The sequence below is a fragment of the Stenella coeruleoalba genome, assembly GCF_951394435.1.
Source record: "Stenella coeruleoalba genome assembly, chromosome: 19".
NCBI classification, from domain to species: Eukaryota; Metazoa; Chordata; class Mammalia; order Artiodactyla; family Delphinidae; genus Stenella; species Stenella coeruleoalba.
This window is the reverse complement of record NC_137165.1, coordinates 33,837,417-33,848,462: the sequence shown is the minus strand read 5'-3', so window position 1 is coordinate 33,848,462 and position 11,046 is coordinate 33,837,417. Positions and strand designations below refer to the sequence as shown.

The 11,046-nt window shown below is 43.9% G+C and overlaps 1 protein-coding gene across 1 annotated transcript in view; it reads left to right on the top strand.

Annotated features, from left to right (window-relative positions):
* The first annotated feature begins 1,019 nt into the window (after positions 1 to 1,019).
* PPM1D (protein phosphatase, Mg2+/Mn2+ dependent 1D) overlaps positions 1,020 to 11,046 on the top strand; it is a 54,451-nt gene continuing 44,424 nt past the window's right edge. Inside the window, exon 1 of the mRNA XM_079905541.1 lies at positions 1,020 to 1,711. Within this exon, the coding sequence (XP_079761667.1) occupies positions 1,240 to 1,711 (472 nt within the window). The 5' untranslated portion in view covers positions 1,020 to 1,239. The remainder of the gene's footprint in view (positions 1,712 to 11,046) is intronic.

The window sequence follows — 11,046 nt, the reverse complement described above, 5'->3', positions numbered from 1 at the left end:
CAGAACTAGTATCATTCCTTTTGAAAATAACTCCAAGGCTGTAGAGGAAAGGGCACCCAGGAGAGCTGATGGTGATGTGGCCCAAAACTGGAAGAGTGAACTTTGATTCACGACAAGAACGTGTGCTGTTGAGAACATACCAATCTGCCCACTCTGAGGCTTATTTTAATGCCGTTGAAGTCCGTGCAAAGGTTTAGACTGTAACCTACTGGAGGAAGACAGAAGATAACCGAACTGTTGGAGCACTGGAGCGCTGGGTAGTTTTTGTAAGCTATTTTCTGATCCCGCCTAAGGAGGAAAATGCTGCACCCAGTGCTCGTCGGAAAAAGTACTACTTTTAACAAAAGCTGAAAAGATGTTTAAAAAAACAGTTAAGCCTTTTAAGTCTCCGACATACCCAGGTATATGAAACGAGACTGTGCAGCCGATAGTGGAAATTTCCCAAGTTTTCTTAACACAAACTGGATTTGCTCTCTCAACTCCCGGTCGGATCCATCCCACCGAAATCCAGTTCAGCTGTGGCATGCTTTTTCCAGCCTGTTCGCAAACCACCTTCCGAAGTGAGGTTTCCCGCCATTTAACTTCAAGAAATGAAGGTCTTTCCTCCCAGATTCTCTACACTCGTGGGAGGCCCAAGCCCACACGAGGCGAGCAGCGGAACGCCCAGGGCAGCAGACTGCATCATGATCCCCGGGATTGAGCAAAAAGGTGACATCAAATTGGTAGATAAGCGTTTAGCACCCGCCGAAAAGTGGGAGGGCGAAAACACCCAGTGCAAAGCGAAAGCCAGCCAGGTCGCGCGCGGGCCCTGCGCCCACTGCGGGAGGAGGGAGGACGGCCGTTGCGGGGAGGAGCGAGGGTTGAGGGCGGCCGTTGCGGGGAGGAGCGAGGGTTGAGGGCGGAGGGCGGGTTCGCTCCAACTCGACTCCGGATTGGTCGGGCCCAGAGAGCCGAGTGACGTAAGCCGGGAAGAACGTCTGATTTGTGTGGTGGGCGCGGGCAGCCGGCGGAGGCGCATTGCGCAGACGCAGCTGGTCTGCTCCTTTCCCCCTGGCGCTTCTGCCCAGCTCTGGCGGACAAGTCTCGACATCGTGCGCCCCCCCCACCTCCGGGACCGCTCCCTCCCCCTTCTCTGCATAGTCGAAGATAAACAATAGTTAGCCGGCGAGCGCCGAGTGTGTATCCCGCCGCCGCATTCGGCGGGCTGCGTGGGACCGGCGGGATCTCGGCCAGCCTGCCATGGCGGGGCTGTACTCTCTGGGAGTGAGCGTCTTCTCAGACCAGGGCGGGAGGAAGTACATGGAGGACGTTACTCAGATCGTGGTGGAGCCCGAGCCCACGGCTGAAGAAGAGCCCTCGCCGCGGCGGTCTCTCTCTCAGCCGTTGCCTCCGCAGCGGTCACCGCTGGCTCTTCCTGGCGGCGAAATCTCGGGGAAAGGCCCGGCGGTGGCAGCCCGAGAGGCTCGCGACGCGCCGCCGAACGCCGGGGCCTCGCCGGCTCCCGGCTGCTGCTGCCGCCGCCGTTCCTCGGTGGCCTTTTTCGCCGTGTGCGACGGGCACGGCGGGCGGGAGGCGGCACAGTTTGCCCGGGAGCACTTGTGGGGTTTCATCAAGAAGCAGAAGGGCTTCACCTCTTCCGAGCCGGCGAAGGTGTGCGCTGCCATCCGCAAAGGCTTCCTCGCTTGTCATCTCGCCATGTGGAAGAAACTGGGTAAGTTCCTCGGCTTGTTTGGCGCCCGCCTCTTTTTCAGGCAGTTTGGGGCCTTTTATAGCGCCAGTCCCGTGGTCCCCCAGCACGGAGAGCGCTCTCAGTGTCAGTCGATGGGAGGGAAGACTTTTCTGGGTCTCAGCGCTCTTTCCACGGTGGAGGTGCGGGCAAACAAAGTGGCTTTGGGAAGGATAGGATTGTTGTCTCCCTTCAACGCTCCTCGCTTTACTTCCCTCCCGCCCCAAGGATCAATGGGGAGCAGTCCTCTCCCTTCGGGACTTCACTTTGGCGGCCGCCAGCGGAAACGTGTTTGAAACCTGGAGCCAGATTTTGGCCAAAAGATGCACTGAAGACACGTTGCTATCTGGGACAGGCGAAGGAAGCGGGAGGTGGCAAAAATTAGACGAGATCGGGTGCGTTCAGGGTGGTATGGCTGTAGACAAGACGGCAAAAATTAGAGTGTTTCCTTCCGATCTGTCATAATTTTGCTCTTGAAGGACTTGTCCCTGTCGGTTGCCTCCTACTGGTGGTGTCAGTCCTCCAGAATTGATCCTGGGTGGCTGGTAGTTGGAGTAAGCTGTTGGATAATTCAGAAAGTCTAAAAAGTTATCATCTAGCGACTTAAAGTCTTGGAAGGAATTCGCTGTGGTGGTCATGAAATGTTTCTAAGATCTTTATGCTTGTACGGCTTATGAAAAACAAAAGCGCAGAATGCGTTCCTACCGCTTAAACTGGCCGGGTTAAGGCGATGTGTTAATTTCAGCTAGGGCTTTTTAAGAGTGCGCTTCCCCGCCCCCGCCCCCCCCCCCCACCCCGCCCTTTGGTAGTTGCCTTAGCTAATTGCTGTCAGGTCGTTCTCCACAGTTCCTAGTTAAAAGTACCTGCAAATTGTAGCTGCCCGTCAAGGTAGCAAGAGGTAAGGAATTACTGATGTGCCAAAAGGAGAGACCTTCATTTCTAAAAATTTGGTGTAGTTGTAGTTTCATCTAAGATTTAAGTGTTCTCTAAAGCAGACTATGTTCCTGTACCCAACATATGTTATCATACAGAGTTATAATTGCTTACCCATTGCTGTGAATGAATGGTCTGAATCTTTTTTTTAGAGAAAAGGTAATACTACTTCTGTCGTTTTAAAAGTCCTGTGGTTTATGGAAGAATAGTGTTGCTTTATTTTCAGCAGAGGGACAGAGACGTAGAGAAGAGTGTAAAGGTTGGTCAAATACAGAACATTTTAAAAAGGTATTGTCATAGAGTTGTAGAGTAGCTTCTTTCAAAGTCTGTTTTCTATTTGCCTGGCTTTCTGCCAGGAATTATTTGATTGACTCATAGAACAACCAGTCCACCGGTGGGAGGCGTTTTTCCATCCAATCCCAGAGGTCCCTATTATAGATTTGTTTTGTTTTTGTGTAGGCAGAGCACAGCTGAAAGCACCAGGAGTATATTCCAGAAATTTGTCATTTCATTGCTTGCAGGGCAAGTAGGAGTGGACAGCAAGACAAGATAGAGGAAGATTAGACACAAAGAACGATTTAGAGTCCTGTTTATTTTGCAGCACACTTGGGGCAAGGTGAATTTGCCATATGTTTTCACTAAGAGGATAAAGTATAAACCCTGTTACTTGAACATATATTTTTTTAAAGTAAATTTATTTATTTTTATTTTTGGCTGCGTTGGGTCTTTGTTGCTGCACGCAGGCTTTCTCTAGTTGCGCTGAGCGGGGGCTACTCTTTGTCGTGGTGCACAGGCTTCTCACAGCAGTGGCGTCTCTTGTTGCTGAGCACGGGCTCTAGGCGCGCGGGCTTCAGTAGTTGTGCCACGTGGGCTCAGCAGTTGTGGCTCGTGGGCTCTGTAGTTGTGGCTCGCGGGCTCTAGAGCGCAGGCTTGGTAGTTGTGGCTCACGGGCTTAGTTGCTCCGCGGCATGTGGGATCCTCCCAGACCAGGGCTCGAGCCCATGTCTCCTGCGTTGGCAGGCGGATTCTTAACCACTGCACCACCAGGGAAGCCCATTGAACATACTTTTAATAAAGCAGAAACCATGCTGTTAAATGTGAATGTATATGTTTTTTGACATATATGTACTTTGTGAACCAAGATTTATACACCAAATGTTAAAGTTTGCTTTGTTGCACAGTTAACCTCGTACTCCATCATCAAAACTTGAATTAAAAAAAAAAAAGAGTATGCTGAGTATATGGAAGTCTTGACACAGGAAACTCCCTGTGTCAAGTTTCCACTTTTGTAATTCTCATTTGGTTATTGTAGTGGTTCTCAAACTTTTTGCTCTCAGAACCCTTTGTACTCAAAAATGATTTAGGGTCCTAAACAGCTTTTGTTTATGTGGGCTACATCTATCATATTTACTGTTTGAGAAGTTAGAACTGAGAAATTTAAAAAATATTTATTAATCTATTAAAAATAAACTTATTGTATGTTGACATTTTTAAGTGAAAAATCAGTTTTTCCCCCAAATAAATATTGAAATAAGAAATATTCTCATCTCTGCCTCTGCATTCAGTCTGTTATGCTATGTTTTCTGGTGAAGTATGTAAAGGAAAGGCAGTCTCACACACATATATAGTAGGAAAAGGGAGGAATAGTTTGTCTTTTCAGATAGTTGTGGATATTCTATACCGAAGTGATAGTTTCTTAAGAGTAGTCAAAATAGAATCTGAAACCTCATCAATGAACTTTTCTATTTTTACATTAAGAGCCATTGGTCTCTCTTGCACTTTGAATCAATTTTTTACCTATGTGTGATTTTGTGACATGGTGCATTAGTCATTTGGAAAATAATGGTTCACTGAATTACGCGGCTCTTCCAAGTATTGATGCATTTCATTATACAATATTAAAGTATACACATTTGTTAATATCACTAATCTCTTCAGAAAAATCTTAAGGTTGGGAAGTTATCAAGTTCATTGTAGTGGACACACATATTCTAAAATACGAGGTTTTGGGATTTCACTGGCAGTCCAATGCAGGGCATGTGAGTTTGATCCCTGGTGGGGGAACTAAGATCCCATATGCCACATGTTACTACGGCCTAAATAAATAAATAAATAAGAGGTCTTAAGCAGCAGTTAGAAATTTATCACTGGCAACAAATACTGTCAGTTGTTTCTCTTGAAATGAAAAACTCACTTTGTTCATTTTGAAGAAAATGTACACTAAATGGCCAAGTCATCTTCTTATTTTTTTTTTTTGGCCACGCCATGTTGCTTGCAAGATCTCAGTTTCCCGACCAAGGGACACGGCAGTGAAAGGCCAGAATCCTAACCACTAGGCCATCAGGGAACTCCCTGCCCAAGTCTTATTAACCCATTTTATCAGTCTTTCAAGTAAAAATGATGGTCTGTGAAAATTGTGGCTACTTCATTTCATAACTCACACAATCACAAGTGCTTTTCCTCTATACAGCCCTAGTATGTAACAGAAGTTTTTATTCATGCTTCTCTTGTCTTACAGAATGTTAAAAAGACATGTATTCATGGGTGGGAGTTAAATAAAATTAATTTTTATTGCATCATCAAGGATATTATTTTTTAAATTTATTTATTTATTTATTTTTGGCTGTGTTGGGTCTTTGTTTCTGTGCGAGGGCTTTCTCCAGTTGCGGCAAGCGGGGGCCACTCTTTATCGCGGTGCACGGGCCTTTCACTATCGTGGCCTCTCTTGTTGTGGGGCACAGACTCCAGAGGCACAGGCTCAGTAGTTGTGGCTCATGGGCCCAGTTGCTCCACGGCATGTGGGGTCCTCCCAGACCAGGGCTCGAACCCGTATCCCCTGCATTGGCAGGCAAATTCTCAACCACTGTGCCACCAGGGAAGCCCATCAAGGATATTCTTAAGTTAAACTGGTTTGCCTTTTTTTTTTTTTTTTTTTTTTTTTGCGGTATGTGGGCCACTCACTGTTGTGGCCTCTCCCGTTGCGGAGCACAGGCTCCAGATGCGCAGGCCCAGCGGACATTTCTCACGGGCCCAGCTGCTCTGCGGCATGTGGGATCTTCCCGGACCGGGGCACAAACCCGTGTCCCCTGCATCGGCAGGCGGACTCTCAACCACTGCGCCACCAGGGAAGCCCCACCTCAGCACCACTTATTGAAGACTGTCTTTTCTCCACTGTATATTCTTGCCTCCTTTATCAAAGATAAGGTGACCATATGTGTGTGGGTTTATCTCTGGGCTTTCTATCCTGTCCCATTGATCTATATTTCTGTTTCTGTGCCAGTACCATACTGTCTTGATTACTGTAGCTTTGTAGTATAGTCTGAAATCAGGGAGCCTGATTCCTCCAGCTCTGTTTTTCTTTCTCAAGATTGCTTTGGCTATTCGGGGTCTTTTGTGTTGCCATACAAATTGTGAAATTTTTTGTTCTAGTTCTGTGAAAAATGCCAGTGGTAGTTTGATAGGGATTGCACTGAATCTGTAGATTACTTTGGGTAGTAGAGTCATTTTCACAATGTTGATTCTTCCAATCCAAGAACATGGTATATCTCTCCATCTATTTGTATCATCTTTAATTTCTTTCATCAGTGTCTTATAATTTTCTGCATACAGGTCTTTTGTCTCCTTAGGTAGGTTTATTCCTAGGTATTTTATTCTTTTTGTTGCAGTGGTAAATGGGAGTGTTTTCTTAATTTCACTTTCAGATTTTTCATCATTAGTGTATAAAAATGCCAGAGATTGCTGTGCATTAATTTTTTATCCTGCTACTTTACCAAATTCATTGATTAGCTCTAGTAGTTTTCTGGTGGCAGCTTTAGGATTCTGTATATATAGTATCATGTCATCTGCAAACAGTGACAGCTTTACTTCTTTTCCGAATTGGATTCCTTTTATTTCTTTTTCTTCTCTGATTGCTGTGGCGAGAACGTCCAAAAGTATGTTGAATAAGAGTGGTGAGAGTGGGCAACCTTGTCTTGTTCCTGATCTTAGTGGAAATGGTTTCAGTTTTTCACCATTGAGGACGATGTTGGCTGCGGGTTTGTCATATATGGCCTTTATTATGTTGAGGAAAGTTCCCTCTATGCCTACTTTCTGCAGGGTTTTTATCATAAATGGGTGTTGAATTTTGTCGAAAGCTTTCTCTACATCTATTGAGATGATCATATGGTTTTTCTCCTTCAATTTGTTAATATGGTGTATCACATTGATTGATTTGTGTATATTGAAGAATCCTTGCATTCCTGGGATAAACCCCACTTGATCGTGGTGTATGATCCTTTTAATGTGTGGTTGAATTCTGTTGGCTAGTATTTTGTTAAGGATTTTTGCATCTGTGTTCATCAGTGATATTGGCCTGTAGTTTTCTTTCTTTGTGACATCTTTGTCTGGTTTTGGTATCAGAGTGATGGTGGCCTCGTAGAATGAGTTTAGGAGGGTTCCTCCCTCTGCTATATTTTGGAGGAGTTTGAGAAGGATAGGTGTTAGCTCTTCTCTGAATGTTTGATAGAATTCCCCTGTGAAGCCATCTGGTCCTGGGCTTTTGTTTGTTGGAAGATTTTTAATCACAGTTTCAATTTCAGTGCTTGTGATTGGTCTGTTCATATTTTCTGTTTCTTCCTGGTTCAGTCTCGGCAGGTTGTGGTTTTCTAAGAATTTGTCCATTTCTTCCAGGTTGTCCATTTTATTGGCATAGAGTTGCTTGTGGTAATCTCTCATGATCTTTTGTATTTTTGCAGTGTCAGTTGTTACTTCTCCTTTTTCATTTCTAATTCTATTGATTTGAGTGTTCTCCCTTTTTTTCTTGATGAGTCTGGCTAATGGTTTATCAATTTTGTTTATCTTCTCAAAGAACCAGCTTTTAGTTTTATTGATCTTTGCTATCGTTTCCTTCATTCCTTTTTCGTTTATTTCTGATCTGATCTTTATGATTTCTTTCCTTCTGTTAACTTTGGGGTTTTTTTGTTCTTCTTTCTCTAATTGCTTTAGATGCAAGGTTAGGTTTTTTATTTGAGCTGTTTCCTGTTTTTTAAGGTAGGACTGTATTGCTATAAACTTCCCTCTTAGAACTGCTTTTGCTGCATCCTATAGGTTTTGGGTCATCATATCTCCATTGTCATTTGTTTCTAGGTATTTTTTGATTTCCTCAGTGATCACTTCGTTATTAAGTAGTGTATTGTTTAGCCTCCATGTGTTTGTATTTTTTACAAATCTTTTCCTGTAATTGATATCTAGTCTCATAGCGTTGTGGTCGCAAAAGATCCTTGATACGATTTCAATTTTCTTAAATTTACCAAGGCTAGATTTGTGACCCAAGATATGATCTCTCCTGGAGAATGTTCCATGAGCACTTGAGAAAAATGTATATTCTGTTGTTTATTGATGGAATGTCCTATAAATATCAATTAAGTCCATCTTGTTTAATGTATCATTTAACGCTTGTGTTTCCTTATTTATTTTCATTTGGGATGATCTGTCCATTGGTGAAAGTGGGGTGTTAAAGTTGCCTACTATGATTGTGTTACCGTCAATTTCCCCTTTTATGGCTGTTAGTATTTGCCTTATGTATAGAGATGGGGAGCGCAGAGTCTTAACCACTGCACCACCAGGGAAGTCCCCTAAGCCCTTCTTGATTTATTTAATTAACATTGAGCTTGACCTCTCTAGCTTTGTTCTAGTGCTTGTGTACTCTTGCCAAATAAAAAAGGAAAACTTAATTTATCCAAAAATTTTTATATGACTTATTTTTGTCTTGAGGCCAGGGGATTTGATAAATATAGCATGGAGTGAGAGAGTATGTGAGTATATCCTTTTGGGGTTTTTTTTGGCCGTGCCATGCGGCTTGTGGGATCTTAGCTCCCTGACCAGGGATAGAACCTGGACCCCTAGCAGTGGAAGCGGGGAGTCCTAACCACTGGACTGCCAGGGAATTCCCAACATATCCTTTTTTAAAGTATTTTTTTTCATATTTTTATTACTTCTTGATCTTAAGTTGCAGTATGTGTGTGATTTATGTATTTTCTTATGTCTGGATTTACCGTTCTTGTGTTATGCTTGCCTTCTAAGAAATAATGTTTCAAAGTTTGTGTGTGCTTCTTTAGGTTTATTCATTTGAAATAATGTTCTTATTATCCTTTTCTTTTGATAGTTCAGAGAAGATAGTGAACAACATGCAGCTTTTATTCCAGAGCCAAGTTCATTGACTTATGTTATCAAGAGAGCCATTAGAAAGATAACGACATACTCTTGAAATAAATGTAGTGTGATCTCTGATGTGATTACAGGAAATTTGCCACAGTATTTGTAAAGGAAGATGAAATATGGGACGTTTTGTTTTTTTAATTTGTTCAAATGAAAATCAGAGCATCTACTTAAAAGAATATGGCCAAATGAATGAATTATGAAGAAGCTGGTCCTAACCTAAATTGTTGGTTCTGGTTTTGGCACATAGTTTTCATTCTCTTAAGTTTAAAGACAGAGACGGAGACAGACAAATGCAGAAGAGGGGTGGAAGGGGTAAAGGGAAAGACAGGGAAAGCCAGATAGAACTAAACTGGAAGAAAACCTTTATTAAATCATAGAATTTTAAACCTGTATCTTTATTGTGGTTTGATATTTCTCAGTTTTTACCGTCAAGGACCTTCACCCTCTCGCACATCACATGTTCCGAATGAGTTTGCCATATTTATCAAGTACCAGTTTTTTCCATTTTTGTTAATCAGTCATTACTTTCAATCAGTATTAGATAATCTCTGCTACATGTTGTTGCATATATCGATAGTTCATTCCTTTTTTTATTACTGAGTAGTATGCGGTTGTCTAGATGTACCACAATTTGTTTATCCATTCACCTATTTTTTATATATATATATGTACACACACACACACACACACACATATATACATATACATATATATATATATATATATATATATATATATATATATATATATATATATTTAGGCTGCGTTGGGTCTTTGTTGCTCCACACGGGCTTTCTCTAGTTGCAGTGAGCGGGGCCTACTCTTCGTTGCTGTGTGCGGGCTTCTCACTGTGGTGGCTTCTCTTGTGGAGCACAGGCTCTAGGTGCACGGGCTTCAGTGGTTGTGGCACACGGGCTCAGTATTTGTGGCTCGCGGGCTCTAGAGCACAGGCTTAGTAGCTGTGGTGCACAGGCTTAGCTGCTCCACGGCATGTGGGATCTTCCTGGACCAGGGCTCGAACCCGTGTCCCCTGCATTGACAGGCGGATTCTTAACCACTGCGCCACCAGGGAAGCCCTCCATTCACCTATTGATGGGCATTTGGATTGTCTACAGCTTTTGGCTATTACAAATAAAGCTGTGATGTAAAGCTTTTCTTTACAGAAGTCCACTAATAAATGTAGAAGGAATGGGGACTTCCCTGGTGGTAGAGTGGTTGAGACTCCACGCTCCCAATGCACGGGGGCCTGGGTTTGATCCCTGGTCAGGGAACTAGATCCCACATGCATGCTGCAACTAAAAGATCCTGCGTGCCACAACTAAGACCCAGTGCAGCCAAATAAACAAATCCATATATTTTTTTAAATGTAGAAGGAATGATAGAACTCGAAAATCTCATTTGGTAACCATCATAATAGTTGATTCAGCCAAGAAACATCAATAAATGTTACAACTAGTAGGTAAAACTTTGAGGAACAGCTATATTACTTTCCTAGAGGTGCTGTAACAAATTAGCACAAATTGGGTGGCTTAAAACCACAGGAATTTATTCTCTCATGGTTCTGGAGGCCAGAAGTCTGAAATCCAGGTGTCAGGAGGATTGATTCCTTTTTGGAGGTTCTGAGGGAGGATCTGTTCCATGCTCTCCCCTAGCTTCTGGTGGCTGGCAGCAATCCTTGTCATTTCTTGGCTTGTAGATGCATCACCCAGTCTCCACTGTCTTTGTATTGCCTCCTCTGTGTCTTCTCCCCTGCTCTTCTCTTTTTTTTTTCTTTTTTTTTTTTTTTGGTACGCGGGCCTCTCACTGCTGCGGCCTCTCCCGCTGCGGAGCACAGGCTCCGGACGCACAGGCCCAGCGGCCACGGCCCACGGGCCCAGCCGCTCCGTGGCACGTGGGATCCTCCCGGACCGGGGCACGAACCCGCATCCCCCGCATCGGCAGGCGGACTCCCAACCACTGCGCCACCAGGGAAGCCCCCTTGCTCTTCTCTTTTAAGGACACTTGTCTTTGGACTTAGGGCCCACTCTAATCCAGGGTGATCTCTTCTTAAGATCTTTAACCTAATTACATCTGCAAAGATCCTTTTCCCAAATAAGGTCACATTCAGAGGTTGTGGGTGAGCATATCTTTTATTGAAGTTGGGGGGGCACCACTCAACCCACTCCAAGGATATTTATGTCGTCTCAGAT